The following is a 23,650-nucleotide window of genomic DNA, read 5'->3' as shown; positions in this document are numbered from 1 at the left end:
GCTCGTTATCAGTGAAAAATTTCGATAGGTTGAAATACGGAAGCAATTTGAGAGTCCTGTTTGTGAGGTGCTCTGTGGATTTTCATGTAGTACAAGCCAATCCTGGTCGATATGTATTGGATTCATTCTCTTACTCTTTAGTTTACTCTTTTATTAGTCATTTTTGGTCCTGAAAATGACCGATGGGTTGGAAGCTTGGAGGCTAGTTAAGAACAATGCTGTGAAAATTTTTCCACGATGTTTTGACATAGGAATAATTTTTATACTGCGGGTCACATTAAAAAATCAAAATTCGGACATGTAACCAAAAATCCCAAACACGGACGCAACGATAGAGCGCAAGTCGAACACATTGCACATGCTCACATGAGCGTACTTAATGGTCGGTTGACCACCGCTCACCATTTCACCAATGAAAGGAAGGGAGGAGAACGACGTATGAGTGGAACAGCACGCACCGCACCAATACGAAGACGACGAAGAAAGCACTCACATCGACCGGAGGAATGCCTTCCCGCAATAGGATGACAAGGCCACCATCATTCGGTCGGCATCGACTTGCACTGGTGTGGCCACCTTTTGTAAAACAACCGGCCCTTTTCAGGGCCACTAAATCAAAAACGGGAAAAGTTTTTTTTTTTTTTTTTTTTTTTTTTTTCTTTATTATAGAGATTTTTAGCCATAGGCTAGTTCATCTCTTAAACGGGAAAAGTGAAGAATTAAATGATCAACATATTTGTTTCGTCCACTAGCGGTCCTACGTCGAGCTTCCGTTCGTGCCCCTAGGCACAGACCCTTCTACTTTTTGGAAATGATAGCAGTGCGGAAATGAAATATTTAGGGGAAATGAAAGTAATGTCGGCCTAAATGGCCCATACATAAATTCAGCAATCGACTAAATTTTCAATGGATACCAAAAATATCCATTAGTACCGTCCCAATGACGCGTTCATCTAGATAAAGTTGAAAATAGCAGTTTTTTAGCGATGGGTCTTAGATCCATAAGCCAAAATTAGAGCCATTTCCCCTAATAGGGAGAACATATCAATCACAGAATATAAGCCTACTTTCGTTTATACTTTTTGATGCATATTTTAAGCCCCTTGTATTAAGAGAATTCGGCAAGGTTATTTTTTGGCATAATGCTCTTAATAGGAGGGGCTTGAAATTTACACCAAAAGGCATAAAGATCGGTACCGTCTGGTATGCTCAGTCCTTGTTATAAATATTCGGCGACTGTGTTAGGGAAACCACTTTTACGTGCACAAAACAAACGGAATTTTTGTTTTACTCAATAGATAATTAAAAAAACCAAATATTGATTGGAGGATTTTCTTGTTTAATTTTTTCCAATCGCGATCAATCATATAAATTCGAGTTTTTTTGCTTTTTCTAGCTTCCTGGAGAAAACCTTACGGAGTGTCTCTGGTTAATTGACATGGTCATGTGGTACTCGGTCATTACGAGAATAATTCTTTGTATGTATGGGGGGATGGGGGCAAGCAGACCATACGGGGCGATATGGGCTACCGTTCGTTAATACCTAATACCGTTCAATGAAAATTACCTCTAAAACAACAATAATTTATGGTGGTCCTTAAAAGGACCGTTTTATCGTGATGGTTGACTAATGCTGACCTATTAGGGTGTTCAACAAAGATGAGGCTGGTGAGCTGTATGTTATTTGGAGCAAGGGTCAGCGACTCACGAAGAAACTTATTTCGATCGGCTCCTCTTGCTCATATGGGCTCTGCAGCTCACTGCTTGCAGGCTGCCTTTCGTGGTGTACTGGAGAACAACGTTAACGCCACACGCTGAAAGCACTGCTGATGCTGCTGCTGCCGACACCGACGACCGGACATCACCACACACGGTGATTGAATGAGCACCGTTCAGTGAGACAGACTCGAATTCGATTTTTAAATCTGTGTTAGGGAATCCGCTGTTTGCAGGCAATCGGTGATAATTTTGATCACCATTGCAACACTTGCACATGTGCGTATTTTTCAATAGCAACCTAATGAAAATTAATAAAGTATTAATTTTAACAGATTGCTAGATAAATTTCCAATCGATTGGCTTGTTAAGAATTAAAATCCATCTGCTATTGACAGAGTTATATGTGGTCAAAACCTGACCTCTTTTCGTAATGCGGTCGATTTTGGCTTTTTTAAATTGCACTCTGAATATGTTGCCGAAAGACGTAATCCTACGTCAAAAAGGGTGGTTTGTTTTACCCTTGAAAAAGGCCACAATAAACGGCCGAAACGCCGGACAATGCATAACTGACCGTTTGGATTACCCTAGAATGAGAAAGCCATAGGAAAGAAATCTTACAGACATAGTTATATTTTTCCAGGGTACTGAATTTATTTCTGCATTCGGTCCTCTAAATTTTCCTAAGTTTTAGTTACTTTGAAAATTAGCTAGGAACTCTTTACAATATTGTATTGAAATGTTCTTAAGAGTTTTCTTTTAATTCATCCCCCTTCACAGCGTTTTTTTTTTTAATTTTTCTAATATATATTGAAGATTCTCTCTGGGAGTCCCTTTATCTCTACATAACAGTCTACACAACACTACAAGAAATGATGAAGTTCATCCTAAGATTCTCATCAATTATTTCATGATTATTACAGAAGTTCACAGAAGCTTCATTCAATAATTCTTGTTGAAACTCGCTTCTAGTCAACATACGCCTAAATAATAAATGAATAAATAAAGCTCATAGACATTTTTCTCTGACTTATGGCTATGTTCTTTTTTAAATTATTTAGAAAATTTTCTTGGAATTCTCCTTAGAATAGTCTGGAAATTATTATTGAGATGACCTTGCAATGCAATTTAACATGGCGTATCTTACCACTCTAATTTTGCCTTGCAACATTATATTGAGATTTTGTTTTCTCCTTAAAATATCAGCTATTAGGTGCCTAATTTTATTATAATCTCTGGTAGAAAGTAGTTCCAAAACTGCTCGACTATGCGACAAATTATCCTATGAGAACTCGTTTGGAAATGTCCACTCAAAATTCGATTCCTTTAATTATTTTTGTGGATCCTGAAATCCTGTTCACAATCATCATGGATTTTTTTTACAGAACTTCTTAACAATTATACTTTAAACTCACTTTTAAACTTCAAATTCTAGTTAAAACTCTCTTAGAGTTCTTCCCAAAACTCCCTTGGAAATTTTCTCAGAACAATTTCTAGCATTCAATATGAAATAAGAAACGCCCCTAGTTTGGACTCTTGGTGAGAATTCAAGGGATAGTAGGTAGAAGTTATAAGTAGAATTTCATAAATATTTGAAACTGAATTTCATAGAAAATTTTAGCAAAAATTTTGAAATTTCGACCAGAATTTAAGAAATAATTCTGCTTATAATTCCAAAGAAATTCTAATGAGTATGCCAAGAAATTTTTCAAAAACATTTAAAGCATCCTCACAGGAATTCCAAGGGATTTCTACAGGAATCTGCATTTGATGATTCCAAAGGATCATTTTTTATGTTTTATAATCTCTTTAACACATTTAAGGTGATTCGAGACTTTCCAAAGAAATTCTAAAGTGAACTTCAATTCAAAAACCAGCATTGAAATAATGTTTAGGATACTAACTAAAGCTAAAGCTGAAACTTAAAATCTCAAAAGTGAAGCTATTGAGAATCCAAAAAATACCCTTCTTTGTTTGAAACCAGGGCAAAAAAAAAGGAGTCCACAAAAGTTAGAGTATGGTTCAATCTCAGTTGGCGCCGCTGGGATTTTCTGTGGCATAAAGCCTCTGATCACGCCTTGCTTCGGAGAAGTTTTTGAGAAAACTCAATTTAAAATGTTATAGTAGTTTTTATTTTCAGAATAGAAATACCTTTTTTTTTAATATTTTCCTACAAATCATCCTTTGACAACATTTTTGTAGGACTTATCAATTTTGTCTTTTATAATAGCAGCTTTTCACATTTATTACACTTATGTCACTGTGAAGCAATTGAACAAGTTATATCTGTAGATGTAGTTCAGTAGTTTGTTTTTCTGCAAAACTGAAATGGATGTTTTGAAATATATATTAACATAACGATGAATCATCTAGCTCAAACCTTTGTATGGGGTAAGTGGCAGGATCATCGTCATCATCAGCAATATTTAATAAGTAAGGAAGGGCGTCATTTTCACGGTTTGCCGAGAGCGTAACAAACTCTCATTACGCCTCTGTCTGCCCTTTACAAGGAATATAAATCTTTTGACATAGTTCATTTCTAGAAATCTTACCTATTTCAACAAATATGTAAAATCATAAGGGTCAAATTGCTTCCATTTAAAAAAAAAAATGTTATTATTGATTAGACCTGTTCATTTTAAACGAAATGTTCGGAATGTAACGGGTCAACCGTGATTACTGTTCGTCATGTTAATTTGTACTTCTGTGTAAATTTTCAGCAAAATCGGTGATGATTTTGAGGTGCTTCAAGTTAATTTTATGTTTTTAAGGTAATTTACGGCTTACAATATTTGTATCTCGAGACTGGAATAACGAAAACTGCTGTAACAACTTTCATAGCAAAGTTTAATGTGTCATGTATCAACTTTGTGACCAAAGGTTGACTATTAGAAGTGATTTTATTGAAGTTTGACTTAGTTTCATGTTCGAAGATATCTTAAAAAGTGAAGAATTTTAAAGTATTTGTTCTACGAATTTTCCACCCGTATGATATAAAAATGTGTAGTGTACGGCATAATGTTCCTCATATTGTTCTAGAAGTTTCATTCCAACATAGTTTCCGTGTTTATTTCATAGATTGAGAGATAAAAATCAGAAAAGAGGCCGTTTTAGCTAAAATTCACAAGACAACAGAACCAATAAAAGTCAATTAGATTGACAGAACATAGTTGCATTGCTTTTCAATGACGACCGATGACTGTTTCATTGATATATGATTTTTTCATAAATATGAATCCTCAGTAGACGTGTTTTTTTATCAAAGGCAAGTGTCACTCGAACCATAACAGCAATTTATAAAATAACGAATATTTTGAATGGCTCGAGTGACACTTACCTTTGATAAAAAAAAACACGTCTACTGAGGATTCATATTTATGAAAAAATCATATATCAATGAAACAGTCATCGGTCGTCATTGAAAAGCAATGCAACTATGTTCTGTCAATCTAATTGACTTTTATTGGTTCTGTTGTCTTGTGAATTTTAGCTAAAACGGCCTCTTTTCTGATTTTTATCTCTCAATCTATGAAATAAACACGAAAACTATGTTGGAATGAAACTTTTAGAACAATATGAGGAACATTATGCCGTACACTACACATTTTTATATCATACGGGTGGAAAATTCGTAGAACAAATACTTTAAAATTCTTCACTTTTTAAGATATCTTCGAACATGAAACTAAGTCAAACTTCAATAAAATCACTTCTAATAGTCAACCTTTGGTCACAAAGTTGATACATGACACATTAAACTTTGCTATGAAAGTTGTTACAGCAGTTTTCGTTATTCCAGTCTCGAGATACAAATATTGTAAGCCGTAAATTACCTTAAAAACATAAAATTAACTTGAAGCACCTCAAAATCATCACCGATTTTGCTGAAAATTTACACAGAAGTACAAATTAACATGACGAACAGTAATCACGGTTGACCCGTTACATTCCGAACATTTCGTTTAAAATGAACAGGTCTATTATTGATGCATTATTGTATGCAGTAGTGGTAAGTAGTGGCAGTAAATTAATGATGGTATACCACACCATTGCAAATACATCGTAAATGTATGTTTCCCTTGATTTGTTTTCCGTGCTGAGCACCAATGCTACCGACGCCAGGGAGGTAGCTCCCACGCCTGGACCCTACCTATCAACCCATCAACTCATGAACTGGGGACCAACGGAGTTACTTCTCTTCCGAAGGAAGGCGTGATCAGTTCGATCGATTTAGTAAATGAAAGATTGGGATATCTTTGGGTTAATCTCTCCAATAAAGTAAAAAAAGAAAAAAACATTAGCATTACTATTTATTCACTCAGAACTACCACCAGACACAGCTCAACTTCGCTTTAGCTTTGTCCCCTTTATCGAAAGTATTCTGCAGCAGAAAATATTCAGCAGCACCCCAAACACCATAACGCCTGCCATCGCAATACCTACCACATCCAGCATCATATACTGAACCACCGAAAGATCGACTGCATTGGACTTCAAATGTTTCGCTCCCCTGTGGCGCATGACGTACTCCATCCAGTAGATCGATTCGTTCATCGGATCCGTCAGCCGATCGCGAAACACTACGGAAATTTCCCTTGCCTTCTTCGAATAGCTACTGTTCTGAACCATCTCCTCAATATTCGCCAGGAATGAATCCTCAGTGATATCCTTGAACAGCAGTTGCCGAGCGTAGCCACTTCGGACTCCTCGTGCTGCATTCCGTGGCTGATCGGCGAAAAACGGTATGAACAACGTAGGCACTCCGTGGTGCATCGATTCAAATGTCCCGAACAGACCACCATGCGAAATGAATAGAACTACATTTCCATGAGCCAGGATGTCATTCTGGGGAGCCCACTTGCGAATCATTACATTCTCTGGAACGTCCGTTAGGTCATCGGTTTCGAACTTCCAAATTACACGTTGTTTGAGTTTTCCAAAGACCTTCAGCAGAATGGATCGTTTCTCCGCGGGCATTTGAGAGCTTTGCAGATACGCTCCAAGAGAAAAGTAGACGACTCCATGATTGGCTCCATCCATAAACCGTTGTAGATCTTCCGATAGAGGTTTCGGTGGTTTGATGTGAGCACCGGCGATGTTCACAAGTCCAACCATGGACGGGCGTGGTTTGGCTAGTGTTGGATGACTGTTGACCAATATAGCTGAAATGGATTTTTCCAATGATTGAATGGTGGGAAGGGGACCAAGATCGTTGAATATTTCCTTCGCCAGTTTATTCTGCTCTGGAAGATAGTGGAACTCTCGTCCGATGTAATCAAACGTCGAGAGAAGAGCATTGTACGATCGCTGGAAGACGTTCATCCGATCTTCGTAGTCTAGCAGCATGTGGGGAACGAAAGACCACGGGGTCAGTAGTCCCATCGCTCGGTCCATGTAGTCCGAATAACCTATGGTGCTGATGGTTACAATCGGTGCCTTGAACTTGTGGGCAAACATGAGCAAACTTTCCTGGAAGAATTGCTCGCTAACGATTAGATCGAAATGCAAGTCTTGTCGTTTGATAAACTGTTGAACATTTTTGTTCTCCAAAGCGTAGCGACTCGTTTCCAAACCCAAACGCCAGTACAGAAACAAGTTTTTGAAATCATTCTGGTAGTCCTGCGAACTGTAAATGGCTGAAATCGGAACTGCGAAAAAACTTATCATTCACAAATCGGAACTTTTTATCCTCACATATTCTCACATTTCTCCAGAATCGGATAGCTCGGATCGATCAGCACTTCGGTGTAGTTATCGATCGGTTCGCCAAACTTGTAACTTGTGATAGCTGTAACTTTGTGTCCTCTTTGGGTCAACTCCCGTATAAAGTGCTTGAACATTAGCCAATGACTCGAACCGGGAAATGGGATCAAGAATAGTACACTGTAACTACTGACCGTTGTTGTCATACCGAGTATAACGATCAGCAGCAGACCAACGAAGGCTTTCGAACTCATCTTCGACAAGGCACGGACTCAACTGATGATGGATTGAAATAAAATTGAAATTTACGAGTCAACCGACAGGACAGTGAACCGTTATCAGTAGGACAATAAAACGTTACGAGGACTGTGTGGCATCGAGGGGCATAGGTTTTTTTTTCGGAAACCTGTTATCGCATGATTCGCATTCATTTGGAAATATGTAAATGATTGCAACAATGTTGCTGTGATACTCTAAGAAATAAGGCCTTACTGCAGTTAACGTTTAAATACTCACTTATTTATTTATTTACTTCACGTCCAATTGAATAGTAGTCTGACGCAAAGATAAACAATTTCCTTTTAACAATTAAATTATCCTCAGAGCAACATTGTTTCAATACCAAAATGAATCAATTCATGGTCACAGGAGATTTACACACCCAATCATAAAATTGGGGTCACTCTCAAAATACATGTACCGTAATGCACCGAATACCTGACAGTCTTTTAATCTGGACGTTCCATTTTTAATTAAATATAACACCCACTTGGCAACATAAATAATAATTATGTTAGATGAACATGGACGACACTATAGGATCCTAATAAAATTGTCGTGGCATTTGAATAGTATTTGCAATGAAAGCGGTAGGAGAACTCCATCGAGATACGTTTGTGAAAGATTGGTTGAGAAATAAAGAATATGCTCTAAATCAATCAAATTATTTTTGAAGACGATCAAAAGTGTGGGGTCACCTCACAGTATGGTTTGTCACTGCTGTAAGTTTGCTTGGAATTTCAGTATAAATTAATTGAATCATATCATTAATCACAAAGCAGCGAATTAAGATCAATTCATTGCCTTTCAAATACTGCAAAGCCAGTGTTCAATCGGCTGTCGACAGAAGCAGGCCACTCTCGATGTGTGTCATGCGATCGACAGCAACCATTGTGTGGTCCTCTTCATTGTTCTTCATAAGCAGTTCTTTCGGTCGATGCATCGCCGATTTAGGAAATCAATCGTTTAGTGATGAGTGTGTGAGTGCTGACCACGTTTGCGTCCATTGCTGGAATCGAAGCACTCTGCTCCTCGTTGGTGATACTGCCATACAATGGAACTACTAGAAGTGGATCCTGTTCTGATGGAGGAGGCTTATTGGATAGCGAAAGATAAAGCGTTTATTGTGTTGTACCTTTTCACTATAGTTTCAAGATGTATTGTATAGTGAACAAGAATCCTCGGCTCTGTAAAGTTAATGAGATTGAGCCTTATCAAATAAATTAATGAACAAAAAAATGCTGCAGAGAGATTTTAAAATTGGGGCCTCCCTTAGCTCAGTCATCAAAGGCGCAGCTACAAAGTAAGACCATACTGAAGGTGGCTGGGTTCGATTCCCAATTTTTGGGTTGGAAAGTTTGTCGGCTTTCCTGGGCATAGAGTATGACTGCACTTGCCACACAACTATACTGATGCAAAAATGGTACAGCCATCGAAAGCTCTCAATTAATCATGTTACCATGCTTCTGCGTTAACTTTCCATCAGATGTCACTGCTGTTCTTTATGGTAACATCTATCCGAAATTACCCATACACTTAGTTCCTGTATGGTGGCTCTATATATTCAGTTGGATTAAAATCCGAAGCCCCTCCTTTTTACATATTTATTCTGCACAAAAAATACCTTCTAAGTCCCGCCCCTGACAGGATTTCCCGCCATTTTCTATGAATAGGGTGGGGCAGAAAGTATATTTTGTGCAGAATAAGTAAAAAAAGTGGGACTTCGGACTAATCGAAATGCATAAATAGAGGTACAAAACATGTTTTGTAGTGATAGGTACTCTATTTTGTAGTCTGTGAGAGAGAAATCACAAATACAGCTTCATCAATATACATGGCATGCTGATAGATTGAGCTCGTGAGAGTGAATTTTCTCTCAAATTATTTTTTTTTTTCAGTTCTTTAGGGGACTGGTCATAAAGGTGGTAAAACTGTATGGAGAAAAATAATTTTTATTTAATTTTAGCTTGTTGAACAATAATTTCCGGAAACTAAGTAAAGGACAAAGCCCATGAATGATTTCTTTAGGCTGTCGTTCACTTTTTTAACCTGAATATTTCTATATGGAGAATTTTATCACTTCATACCAGCGGAACAGCGCCATCTCTGTGGAAAATGGCCGGACGATATGATTAATTAATAACTGTGGAAGTTCTAGATGCACTAAGTTTAGAGCACGCAATAAGCTAATTGGCGATCAGTAAAAACCTTGAAATTGGAGGAAGAAGAAGAAGAAGAAGAAGAAGAAGAAGAAGAAGTAGAAGCAACCTTGGACTAAAAATTGCTGCCATAAAATTCTCTTCTCAAAGATGCTGCAATTTTCTTGAAGTTAATCGGACTGCCTTGAAGTTTTTTTGAAGTTTTTAAAATTACCTCGATGCTCACAAAACTTCCCTTAAAACATTTGTACTTCCCTGAACTTCTCTGAACCTTCCTAAAGTTCTCTCCATTTTCATAACGATCATGGCTCACTTCAGAGTCCCTGACATTTTCTAGAATCCTAGGAAACTCTTGAAGCTTTAACAATGTTCAGAAGATCTTTGAACTTCTTCAAATTTTTCGAAATTTCCCTGAAGTAAATGGAAGTGCCTTGGGTTTTTTGATCGTCCCTGTTTTATTCTAACATTCTTTAAAATTTTCCAATTCTACTGAAACTCTTGGTACTATCCTAAGAGTTCCTAAACTTCCTTGAAAAATCCAGATTTCTAGGAAATTTGGGAACCTCTCAAAAAATTTCGCAATTTTTCAGAAATTAATTAAACTGCAATGATCTTCCCTGACGCTCTCTCAACGGCACTTAATATAAAATTTTACATTTTCCTAATGTTAATGAAACTGTCCATAAATTCTCTCTGCAGTTCTCGAATATTCCACAACGTTTTCTGAATTTCAATGAAGTTCCAGAAGTTTTCTTACAGTTTTCTGTATTGCTCTGAAGTTCTCAAGTTTTCCTGAAGTTTTATTATTTCCCTGGAGTAATTTGGACTTCCATAATTTTCCTGAAATAAGAACGAAATAATTAATGTAGTTGTTAGGTTTTCAATGAAGTTAACTTTCCTGATGTTTAACGTGCTTTCTGGATTAATTCTGGAACTACCCAATAGATATTTGAACTTAGCTAAGTTCGCTAGACTTTCCTGAATTTATCAGTATTTTTTTAAAGCTCCTGTTATTTCCCTGTGTTAAAACTTGCCGAACTTCCCGTAAAATCTCTTATTTTTCTTGAACTTTTCTGGATTTCCCTGAAATTTGTGGTACTTCTTTGAACTTGCCTATAGTTTCTAATGTTGTGTTTTGCTGATATACCTAAAACTCCCTTGTGGATTCCACAATGTTCCTGAAGGTTTCTGAACATTCCTGAAATTATCGGAATAAGGGAAATGGCTCTAATGTTTGCCTGTGGATCTAAGATTGGGCCGCATCGCTAAAAATCTGCTATTTATAAATTTTGTGTAATTGATATTTTTGGTCGCTATTGAAAATTTAGTTGGTTGCTGAATTTATAAATTGGCCCAAATTATTATCCACATTACATCCACTTCCCCTATCTTATATTTTCTTGGAACACCTTGAAAGTTCCTGCAATTTTTCACTCACATGGGAATTAAAAATTCCTTTCGGAATTATGAATTCATTAGAGATTATGATGAAAATTAGTAATCATAAGTTGCTAGGCTAGGATGCAACGTATTTGTATGAGACATAAAACCATTCAATATTGCTTGTTGAATGGCATATCTTCACAACATCACATGGAAATGGACCAATGTTATAAGAGGAATACTGAACCGTATGGCTTCTAAAGCAAGTCTAGCTAGAGAACCTGAATATCTGATCAAAAATGCATCGAAACTATACGATTGGACTCAGATCGGAAACGAGGAACAGCTAACTCAAGGAAGCGGTGCCGGTGATGTAGTGGTAAGCGTGATTACCTCTCACCCCAGCAGGTCTGGGTTCAATCCCAGTCAGCGCCGCCGGGATGTCCTGAGACATAACATCTCTGATCACGCCTTCCCCTTTGGAAGGGAAGTAAAGCCATTGGTCCCCGGTTCATAAGTTGGATAGGTCGATAAATAGGGTCCAAGTGTGGAAGCTGCCTCCCTGGCGTCGGTAGCATTGGTGCTCAACACGGAAAACAAATCAAGGAAAAAATAAAACTAACTAAAGTTTTCTTTTGTTATGCAACGGCAGCCCTAAGTATGCACCTTTAGAATTGATAAAATCGATCCATAAAATATTCAAAAACGTTCCATTAAAAACATTCAAATGATCCATAAAACATCGGAGAAAATCCCTTAAAAAGTGTGGATGATCCATAAAAAATATCAATATTATCAATATTTTATGTAAAATTTAGCAATAAAATTGTAAAAACGTACCGCTAAATTTCTTAATAATGAGCATTAACATTGTACGAATTACCCATAAACATATTGCAATTGATCCATAAAACATTCAGGAATGAACCTTAAACTAAAGGAAGTGATCCATAAAAAATCAAGATTGTACACTTAAAAATATTGGCATGATCCATAAATTAGACGTAAATTATTCATGTTTAGGACACTATTTTTTTTTTAATTTTGATCCATAAGCCTTAAAAAATTGCTCTACTGCATATCTACTTAGATTTATTGTTCTGCCCGTGTATTTTAGGTAAAGGTACGAAGTGACGGGCAAGCGTCTAGAATTAGCTTCCAAAAGAAGATTCTATAATAATATTCTTAAGAAGCTTCCTATGGAAGTTTCATTTAGGAACTTCTTTAAGAAGTTTATTCTAGACGCTCGCCCATCGTTCCGCTCTTCTGACAAAAAAAAACAGGGGCAAAACAGTACAGTACTATAATTCTAACACACCATAATAGGAACGTCTTCCAATAATTGGAACGCCTACACTAGGTATGATCCATAAAATTAACATTTATTTTTCTTATTTTCTTAGGAAAATTATTATAGAAGCTTCTTTTGGAAGCTGATTCTACACGCTTGACCATCACTCTGCACCTCTACCTAAAAACACGGCAAGACAGTAAATCTAAGTAGTTACGCAGTAATTGAGCAATTTTTCATGTCTTATGTATCAAAATTAATAATATAGTGTCCGAAACGTGAATAATATACGTCTAATTAATCTGTTCGGAATATCTTCAAGCCCAGCAACAACCTTGTGGGAGATTCGGAGAGCTATGGTACGGGTCGCTGTCAGAAATGACAGACGTCAGGTTTGTTTCAACGGAACTTTGAGTTTAGCTGTGGTGCCAGATAAACAGATATGTCTGTATTTATACAAATTTTTGAAGTCTCGTACAGACCCAATACAGACTACTTTTTTGACTTTGTTTAAAGCAGCATGTAAGACTAAATAATAACATCTGTTCGGTAAGTTCTGATCGTTTCTCATTTACTATTATTTAAAACAATAGATTTGCTTTTTTTATAGCTTTATCCACTTGTTACTTTTTTAAGTTTTTACTTTATTCCGATAGTTCGTTACATGGATCTCGAATGAGATATTTATCTTTTTAAATCTCGTGATTTTCAACAGCAAAATGCTTTTTAAGTTTCGACTTCGTATTTTTTGTATTAGGAATAAAAATTAAAAATAAACACATAACCGCACTATTTTAAGTACAAAAATACTTATTTATTCAGTTTAGTGTGTGGCGAGTAATTTAATAGCCAAAATACATGTGAAAATATATGGCGATATGAGGCGATTTTTCTAGTGCACAAATGAATACAGACATATTCTTTGACACTCATACAGACTTTTGAAAAATCATCTGGCATCCCAGGGTCGGAGTAAGAACGAAAAAAAAAAGAGGAAAAGAAGATACAATTCCAAACCATCTAGCACACGTTTTACTGCTTAATTAAGTTAATTGCCTGAATTTGCTGCAATACCTATCGTTTAATTAAATTGTAGTGATTTGTAGTGAACTAGCTACTGAAGTACGTTAGTTGGAGGTGAAATTCGTGAAAGTATTGAATTTAATAACCATATATTTGCTTAATCTAGATACTACAATTTGATCCTAAAATCTGGTAACCTACAATTTGTTCCTAAACGCTATATACATGATTAACCTTAAGTAACTAGTAAGTAGCTCATTCTACATCGTTGGCGTGCCTAACTAAAATAATATTTGAATACCTAAATCTGAAATCTAGCAAAATCTTTGTTGAAAGAATGACGGAAGATAACGCTCGGTTTGAAAAATCTCTTGTTCGGCCGATGGGGACGACTCTATCTACAATGCAGAGAAGATTGTGTTTTGCTGTGGCTAGCTGCGCGCTCGCTGAGTAGATAGAAAGTAGATTGATAACGATTCTGAAGATTTCCTGCAAAAAGATGATGCGCGATGCAAGTAGATGCGACAAATAAAAGAAGATTTTTCGAAGATTGATTCGTTAGCGTGAGATTTGTTGAACATCTAAACTTGAGATTTAGATGTGTCGCCCCCTCGTGTTCGGCCTCCTATCGCTTTTCGTGTCTTCTTCCAGCGCTTTCTCCTTTGCGCTTTTCTACTGCTGCAACTGGTCTAGGGATTCCTCCAGGCTGACCTCATTGGTACATACTTTTCCAGATTCGGATCCTTTTGGCACCTTCAGCATATTTTTGCACTTCGAGCACGTCTACGGAACCTTCTTTACAGCTGTTGTCTTACCAGCACAACTATTATGGGTCCGGAAATCGCAGACATCACACTGGACCATATCATCTACGTGGCCTTCACAAAGCGTACAGTTTCGATCGCTGTTCAGTTCTTCACTCAACGGTGGTGTTGATCCCTCTGACATTTTTAGATTATATCCGATGTTGTTCTTCAAGAATGTTCGGATTAATGAATGCATCTTCCTCAGAGCAGTCTCATTTTGGGCAGCTTGAAGCGGAAATAGGTTTTATTATAAGCATTAAGATTGGTTTTGATTTTATATTTGTTTAATAAGACCTATTTCAGCTTCAAGCTGCTCAAAACGAGACTGCTCTGAGGAAGTTGCTTTCATTAATCCGAAAATGGCTATAATTTTAAGTGCGCAAACTTGATTTTCTATGGATCACTTTATTTAGTTTAAGGTTCACTGCTGAATGTGTTATGGATCAATTTCAATATGTTTATGAGTAATTGCTTCAATTTCAATTCTCATTCTTTAGAAGTTTAGCGGTACATTTTTACATTTTTATTGCTAAATTTTACATAAAATATAGAACGTTTTCCAATTTTTTATGGATCATTTATTGGATTTTATATTCAAAAGTATGTTTGCCTGATGCAACTAATGAAGAATATGACATTTAAAATCAAGAACTTAACGAACCAAACGCAAAAGTTGACACAAAATACTACTTATATATTCCTATTTCCACAAATCAGATTGTAGATTGACATTTTTTTTAACTGTCATGGTGGAAATAAAATTGTTTGTATCAGTTTGAAGTAAAATAACAGCTAAATCAAATAATTTTCAAAAGATCCCAATATTTTTTTTTTGTATGTATTATCCATCGAAAAAAGAGTTTGAATAAAATTAAATCCCATTGTTTAGAAATATACACATGGGTCGGATTATTTTGATCATACCATTAAAAAAAATTGATCTTTGAAAAAAAATATTCTTGTAGTCGCGGACCACATTTTTAAAATGCCAAATATTGTCAACATTTAAAATAAAATAGAATTCAAAGTTTTATCTTAGTGTTATCTTAAAAAGTCTGTCATCGAGGCGAATTAAAATGCAGCGTATGTTCGTGTTTGATGTCATCACAAGAGGTATTGACTGTCCTGCACTTCTTGAGCAGATACCGATCAACATTCCTCCACGTCGCTTCCGAAGTTCACCTCTACTGGCAATTCCGTACCACAGGACGAACTATGGACATCACAATCGACTTGATTCGTGTCTCTGGGCTTTTAATGAAGTTGACGACAAATTCGATTTTAACATGTCCAAAACTGTATTTTCACATAGGATTAGGAATTAAGTCTAGAAAATAGTATTAAGTAGTTCAGTCTGTGCGACTTAGTCGAAGGCGGTGATCGTAAATAAATAAATAAATAAATCTCGAAAGCGGTGCAACTTATAAATAATTTATACAGAAGCTTTTTTACTGTAAATTTAAAATACTTGTCATTATATCAAATCGACAGAAAAATATGTCATTTTTTATATTTTTGCAAAAACGTAAGATTTTCAAGAAACCGTAACTTTTTTGTGTATCATTTTTTTACTATGACCTATAATGCAAAAGATGGTATTTTTTATCCACAAAAACATATAAAAAAAATCAAATTTGGAATAATGCTAACTACCCATTTTCAGCCTATTAAATACAACCCGCAATTATTATTTCTTAATCTTGCGTAGTTTAGCACCAAACGGAATGTTATGATTACTGATGGCTTTTAAATTTATTTACCTTTCCGTACGTACCGTAAGATTTGATAAAGAGAAACAAATTGTTGAGATAATATTAAAAGTCTAACACTGCTTCTTGACGCCAAACTCGGTTTACGGATTCTAAATTCGGCCTAACGCATTGAAACGCATATGAAACCACTTCGGCCTATCGGATGAAGATAAAGATTTTTTTCGGTCGGAGCACTACATTTGTATTTGAGAATATTGGGTGCAAACCTTCATATCACGCGTTCTTATTGACTTCGTTCGGTAGCATTTGAACTAAAGTATCGTACCAAACGCATAATTTACCTGTTGACGCCGAAATCATGGATTTATTTGATGTTTTCTGCTTGATAGGCCCAAAATGGGCGCTTAGGCCGAAGTAGTTCTCTACCCTATCAGTTTTTTAGGAAAAAAAATTTAAGGTTTTGTTTGTATATGGCACAATTTTTTTTAGGGTGTACATATTTTTTTAAATAGTTCCAACCATTACCTATAACATTGCTCAAGGAACCAAACCGATCGGACAAACCATTTTCGAATAACAGTTTTCCGAACATAAGCTTAATGTCTTCTACACTGCCTATAATCGCAAATCAGCCCCATATGGAAAAGTAGGCATTGAGAAAATGACCGTTGAAGTCATGTAAATATTTGAAAAATCATATTAAATTTGTTGATAATATATTCAAGATAAAATCAGTTGAAATGAAGCTTGTATGTTTTGTCATATCAGCGAAAAATATGGCAATTTAAAAAGCAGAACTTTAACTTGAACTATGAACGATTGAATTTTAGGATGGGACTGATATGCGATTATTTTGTCCTCATGGGACAGATATTATAGGCCCTGTCCAAAAAAAATAAGGCTTGATTTAATTTAGCGATGGATTAGCGAATAAGTATGGAACCACTCTTTCAGAGAGTCATAAACAGCGATTTTATAATGAATGAACGCTCACAAATCATTACAGGTAAATAAATTGACTAAAACCTGAGTCAAATATATACTGTGCAACTCCTTTTTGTAACATTATAACATCTACAATTTTTATATCAAGTGAGTGGAAGCAACCCTAAAACTGCCTTGAAGTTCTTTGATCTACACTCCCAAGTAACAATTCAAGCTGAACAGTAAGAACATATGCTGATTAGTGGTTGATTTAAGGTGTACAAAGCTGATTAACAGCAGACTGAATATATAGTTGATTAGCAGTGCATGCAGATAATTGTGTCCCCATAATTCAACCTCAATAAATTAGCTGATCTAAAGATTGAACAAGCCTTATTTTAGCGTAACACTGCTCCACAAATCAGCAATGCACTACAAATATTCTGATAGCCTGATTTGTTAAATGTAATTAGTGTCACTCGTTGCATTTCCGACGTTTTAGTTCTTCTAAATTTACTGCCTACCTTTCTAATCCTAAGCAACGGCAGCAGTAGAGACAAGGTAGAGGAGCGTTTTAGGAATAGCTTCAGGTATAAGTGAGCTGCGATGACGTCAGAAGTATTAACATTTGTATTTTTGTGTTTTGACTGCTATTATGAGCTGAAATTTCAGATAGAATTCCAAAAATATAACTCAATTATGGCACTAAAATAGCTTCCACATGACCATCGAAATCAATCGTGCACTTGTGTCCACATTGTGTTAACTACGCTTGATAGTGATAGAAATGTTTTACTATCACCAGTTGTTGTTTACAATTCTGCATTGCTGTTTGATACTCTTCCGGTAGCTGTAATTCAACTTAAATTTGACGTGTTTCAAGTTGATGATCATACCTTTTGCCACACATATGCTTAAGTGGTCCAGTAGTTATGGTTGATGCCTGTGAATTAGTGACTGTCGGTTCGAATTCCGAAATGCAGAGATAATTTTTAGACTTATAATAACAAATAAATATGTAAATCCAATTATTCAGCACCTTGTAGTCCCATTTAAATATAAAAGATATTAAGCGGTCTTCTATTATTATTATTTTCTAAATGAAACTCGAATGCTGAACAAGAGGTGGAGAAGACTGTTATAAAATGCTTTAAAAAGCTTATAATTTATATAACTGTTAAGCTTTTGGCTGATTTAAATCACCAGATTTAGATGTTTAAAAGGTGTACAAACATTAACGTGGTCTATGTACAACAATTATTCAAACTAAGGCTGAATTAAAATCGATTGTACAACACTTGTTAAGCATCAAATTGTTACCTTGTTACCGTTTGTAACATCTGTTGTTGTATTTATGTTAGTTTATCGAATTTTGCATGTCTCCGTTTAAATTCAATTTATAATTGCTATAAAGATACTCCTAGTTTAACACTATACAATACCACAGTACACTACCAACTGCTGGAATAGGTGATGAGCCAACAAGTTGAGTTCAGTGGAAAACAGGAGAATAAGTACGATAAGTACAGGGAAAGGGAACGGCGAGTAGCACAGAAACCTCATCCGCCACTGGCCAAGTAAACTTAAACGAGAGCAGTAATATAAGCTGAAACCGTTAAAAGTAAAGTGAAGTAAAGTAAGAGTGTTGTAGTATCAGGGAGAGAGAATCAGGTATGGAATAGGGATTGAAGTGGCCACATGTCACAATCTGGCCTAAGACCGTCTCTTCGTTTTGGAGTGATTGTTTAATTATCCCGCGTGGTTGCGCTATACCGGTCGTAGTTTCCCGACCAAAGGGTTGGAAGCTTGAAGATTAGGATTCGAGTTCCACCCCAAATTGTACCGAGCAGTTCTCCACACACCCGTAAAATCCAAGTCCGCCATATCCAGGCCTGGAACCAAAAACACTCGGTGGAGCCAAGTTCGCCAAAGTCCGTCATTGTGCTCACCGACCGGCGTCGCCAGACGCTCTCACCGAGTCTTCATCAGCCTCACCGTTTCCCACCATCAAGCTAGCTACCGTCATCGAGACTCGTGGGTTTTATGGGGGCTTTGTAGACAATGATTTAGAGTTGAAGACTGCGTTAAAACCTTGATAAAACTTACAATGTAACTTGAGCACTTTTTTTTTAAGTTATCGCATTTCACAATCTGAGCATAATGTACTGTTAAAACTTTCTACAAGCAATTGCAAACTTCCCCCAGTTACATATCAGACATTCTAATGAATCACTATGTACTCCAATTCCCATTTCAGATTACCTCATCCTGCAGAGGATCGCAACCCTGGAGAACAACCTCTACACCACGATCATTATATTCGCCATCATTCTCCTTCTGCTAGCCCTGACGGTGGTGGTAATCATCGTTCGGTGGTGCCGCAAAAGCAGCCATTTCTCGTGGTCCTTTCTGAAGCGTCTCATAGCACGTGAAAAATCCAACCCACCCACGATGGAATACACCCACGAAAACCCGCATACCAAGAGTCCAAAACTAAGCACCCGAGCCGGAAGCAACAGCACAGGCCTCCCACCGTTGCCGCAGGTGTCCACAATTGGCCCTCCCAGCACCTACATGGGTTCCGATGGAGCTTCTTCGGTTCAAACTGTCACCACGCCCATTAGTGCACGCTACCCGGCCGAAGACTGGCGGATGAACCATGCCTACGACAACGGGGGACTGGCCATCACTCCCACGGAAAATACCTACGAGTACGTGGAAGCTAAGATGAACCAGCGGCGGCAGCTTCCGTTCCCAAATTGAAACATTTCGGACCACTTACTTAATACACAGAGAGACGAGATCGTTCCTTACAAACGTATTTATTGTCCAGATGGAAAGAAGTATTAAAACAAACTCAACTCGAATTAGATATTATTTAGGACAAACCTTCTCACCCATTTATTCGTCTACATCATTCGCACACATGGCACTAACTTTGTGGTATTTGATTACCTTCTTTAGTCTATTATTGGCAATACACGTAAAATTGCATGGCAATTCGAATCGATCCGTAGTTTTATCAAGCCTGTAAATATTGATTATCTAAGCAACAAGTGAATCTTAATCAGTAAAAAAAATGATCAAAGTAAGAGCATTGGATTTAAGTAAATTTATGAAACGATAGACTAAGTAGGTTTAAGACAGATTAAAATCAAGTACTACATCACACGGAACCTGTACAAAAGCTCGTATTCCTTTAAGTAACTAGGAGTAATGGGAAATTCCCTGGACCCTCACACCCAATACTGATTCCTTCGGAGCAAAGGGTTTGCTTTCGGTTGTTGAAGCGTTGACAGCTGATGTGGCAAAAGTTGTTGCTGCTGTTGAGCTTGCTGCTGATGGTGCGATTGGGCGATGGTTGAGTAGTTTACATCCGGGCCTACCTCACAGCTGGAACTCCATTCGTCACCCTCATCCCCGTACGGGTAGTTCAAGTTGTTGGGGTTTTGAAGCAGATCCCCATGCATGTCCATCATGTCCTCTTCGGTTTCGGAGTCCAACTGCAGTGAGTTATCCAAACCGATGGGGATGACTTTGCAGTGTGGAATACTGCTGATGATGGGGAGGGGAGTTGAGGCCGTCGTCACCGGAAGAGACTCGTTCTCGGACGGAGTGTACATCCGGTTGTTTAGGGTCATAAAGTCCGGAGGTCGTGGAAGGGATGGAGGATGATCCTTATCCGGGTGGTCTTTGTGGGAACTGTTCGATCGGCACTTGAGTAGGATGATTGTCATGAGGAGAATGACGATGATCGCGGCAGCAGCGCAGGCAGCGATCAAGTACTCTAGTGGAAGTCCACTGTCAGCCGTTACAATATCTACGTCGTTGCTACCGTGAGAGCCCCGCGACGGAGAGTAGATTTCAATTGGAACGGTGCCCTGACCGGGCTGGGCAGTCTTGGTTGACAGTACGTACTCGAAGTTATCATTGATGGATTGGAAGTCCTGATTGAACTTTCGAGCCACGTAGTAGATCACACCACTTTTCAGTTCCTTGTAGGTGAATGTGATAATGTCTTTATCGCTAGGTTGCTCAATGTAGTCAAGTCCCGAGCTGCGGACGATCTTCCGCAAGCGGCCATACTTCGGCCTGCGAGTAATCGTGATCTTCGGATTATACCGATTGAGTTTCAACTGGGCAGGGTTATCAAAGATAAACGTTGAACTCAACCTTATTCGTTCCCCAGGGGTGATCGTGATCGGATTGATTATGATGAACGGTTGCACGATCACGTTGACTTCGATAATGCAAGCGGAAGTTGTGTCCGGGATGAATGCGTCCAATTGAAAACTGTCATTGGATCGTGTCATGTCCGTCTGCATGTAATTGATCTTCCCGTCGTCCAGTTGACGCTGCGTAAATTTCAAAACAGGCTTGTTGTTGGAGATGATGATCCCTCCCATCGGATTCTTGGTCACATTGTAAACAATTCGACTCTTCTGGACATTTGTCTCAACCGATACATGCTTTGGTTCCAACACGCCAAGATTGGTACCTTGTTGAACCATGATCGATTGACTGTTGAATCCGGGTAGGATCGTAATCGGGAGAACCTTGATGTTAAAAATTTCGTAAGCTGGCTTGAACTTTCCGTCGGACACCTTGAAGTAGAACGTCGTTGACTGTGGATTACCCGAGTGCGTGTAGATGATCCGATTTTCGTTGATATCTGCCTGAGTGAACTGATTTCCGTAGGTTATAATGTCCTGAGGGTAACCCTCATCGGAAATCTTAAGCAAAACTCCCAAGTTAGGTCCACTGATAACGTCGTAGATGATATCCTTGGGATCCGTATCCGCGTCCTCCGTGAGTAGGTGGGATGAAGTGATCGTCTGATTCTCGCCTTCGATCACCGAGATATGGGGAGAGGCCGTCACCAGCTGGAAGGGTTGATCGTTGACGGGATTGATCGTCACCGGAATGGTGATGTTGCACAGAAACAAATTCCCCGGTACCAAGTAAACGGCCAGCGCGATCTTGTCTTCCAGCGTGTCCGAGTGATCATGCTTGTAGAATACCTTATTCTCGTAGAAATCGTTCAACGAAAATCGATTGGCACTCGTATTCGAATCTTCCAGCTCAACAGTTCCGTGAGCCGGAGGGTGAACATCAATGAACAGCTCTGGGTTCTGAATGCCAGCTCGAGTTTCCAGGTACTCCAGCACTTTGGATAAATCCAATTTGATTGTACCGGAATCACCTTCATCCAGGTTGATTCGAGGAACCGGAAGGAACCTCAACAAACCCCCAGACGAAACAGACACGTCAATGTTGAAGATCTGATCCACAAGACTGTTCGACAATGGGGCTGTCACGTCGAAGTAGAATGAATCGTTCGTTTTCAGCTCCACCATGTGATGGGTATGCTCGTAGAAGATTCTACCGTTCTCCACATCATGCTGCGTAAATTCAGTGATTTCATTCATGTAACCATACTCTACGTGTTCGAAGATCAGTTTTCCCGTCTGAGGAGGAATGGTCACGACGTATTTCACGTCTCGATCATCATCGGAACACTTGTAGAACAGTTGCTCCGGAAGGATCTGCTTTCTAGTCAGAGGAAATACATGTAGAATTTCATTTTTCACAAGCTCCAATGCAACGGGATTGGTAACGATGTGCAGCACTTGCTCCGTAGTATTGTGAAGTCCATCACTTACATAGAAAGCGATCTTTCCATTCTGATTGCTACTGTCATGGATGAAGTACACCAAATTGTGGTTGATATCCTGCTGGGTGAAGGTATGAAGCTTTTTGCTGTAGGCGTCCTTCAAAGCCACGTAGCCTCCAATCATCTGCTGGATGTGGAAAGTGAGATTCTCCGGGGAAGTATCATAGTCTTGAACCACTGAAAAAAAAAGTCACGATCAATAAGACGATCACCAGAAGAGAAGTTTAACACACTTACTAAGATCCGAACTCTGGATCATACTCTTTCCACCGATCCACATGTGCATCCCAGTATTGGTCACCACCTGTGGAACTTCGTCGTTGATCGGCAGAATCTGAATCTGTAGATTGAAGGGAACGCTTTCCTTGTTCCGTCCTAGAGCTACCAATCGGATGGTGTCCGTAGAATTCTCACTTCCATTGTGAACGTAGGTGATCACCTCGGCCTCCAACTGTTTCTGTGTGAATCGGTTCACCTTGGAAGACTTCCCGGATTTGATGCTTCCATGTTGAGGATGCTCGAGGATCTTGTACTCTAGAATTTTTCCGGTGTAGTACTCGGAATAAGGTACCATGTCGGTTGGATGTATCTTGACGCTTTTTCCTGAAATAAAGTTCAAACAATCATCACTTGGTTTTTTATCCGAGCCAATGAGATCAAGAGTCAAACCTTCTTCCACAACGATGACGTTCGTCCGAATGTATAGATGTTCCGGAATGATGACGATGCGCATGATCAAGTCTCGCAACCATGTAATCCCATTGGTCACATCGAACGTGAAGTAATCGGACGATTGGTTCACCCCGGCCTGGATGTAAAACATCTTCTCCGAGTTGATCGTGGACTGATCGAACACCTTAGAATTATACTCGTCATCGGAGGTGATCGATTGGATTTCCAAATAGCCGTGTTGGGGTTGAGTTGTTACTAGGTACGTTATGTCCCCTGGTGAGATGTTAGGGTGAACGATCTGTAACAAG

General features: G+C 38.2%; 3 protein-coding genes across 3 annotated transcripts in view; 1 reads left to right on the top strand and 2 right to left on the bottom strand.

Annotated features, from left to right (window-relative positions):
- Positions 1–19,916, top strand: part of LOC135710471 (protein grindelwald-like) — a 35,573-nt gene extending 15,657 nt beyond the window's left edge. Inside the window, exon 2 of the mRNA XM_065233062.1 lies at positions 19,254–19,916. Coding sequence (XP_065089134.1) covers positions 19,254–19,759 — 506 coding nt within the window. The 3' untranslated portion in view covers positions 19,760–19,916. The remainder of the gene's footprint in view (positions 1–19,253) is intronic.
- Positions 6,058–7,690, bottom strand: LOC135709664 (UDP-glycosyltransferase UGT5-like). Its single transcript, XM_065232055.1, has 2 exons — positions 7,421–7,690; positions 6,058–7,364 (listed from the first exon to the last, which is right to left on the bottom strand). The coding sequence occupies exons 1-2, from the start codon at positions 7,671–7,673 to the stop codon at positions 6,058–6,060; spliced, it is 1,560 nt and encodes a 519-aa protein (XP_065088127.1). The 5' UTR covers positions 7,674–7,690.
- The window catches only part of LOC135710201 (chondroitin sulfate proteoglycan 4-like), a 46,080-nt gene continuing 42,232 nt past the window's right edge, over positions 19,803–23,650 (bottom strand). Inside the window, exons 9-11 of the mRNA XM_065232716.1 lie at positions 23,340–23,640; positions 22,908–23,273; positions 19,803–22,847 (exon numbers count right to left, since the gene is read on the bottom strand). Of these exons, the coding sequence (XP_065088788.1) occupies positions 20,233–22,847; positions 22,908–23,273; positions 23,340–23,640 (3,282 nt within the window). The 3' untranslated portion in view covers positions 19,803–20,232. The remainder of the gene's footprint in view (positions 22,848–22,907; positions 23,274–23,339; positions 23,641–23,650) is intronic.

Source organism: Ochlerotatus camptorhynchus, unplaced genomic scaffold (genome assembly GCF_037179485.1).
Source record: "Ochlerotatus camptorhynchus isolate MF236.1 unplaced genomic scaffold, CSIRO-AGI_Acam_v1.1 ptg000036l, whole genome shotgun sequence".
NCBI lineage: Eukaryota > Metazoa > Arthropoda > Insecta > Diptera > Culicidae > Ochlerotatus > Ochlerotatus camptorhynchus.
The sequence above is the reverse complement of the archived record's forward strand: the minus strand, read 5'-3'. Positions and strand labels throughout refer to the sequence as shown.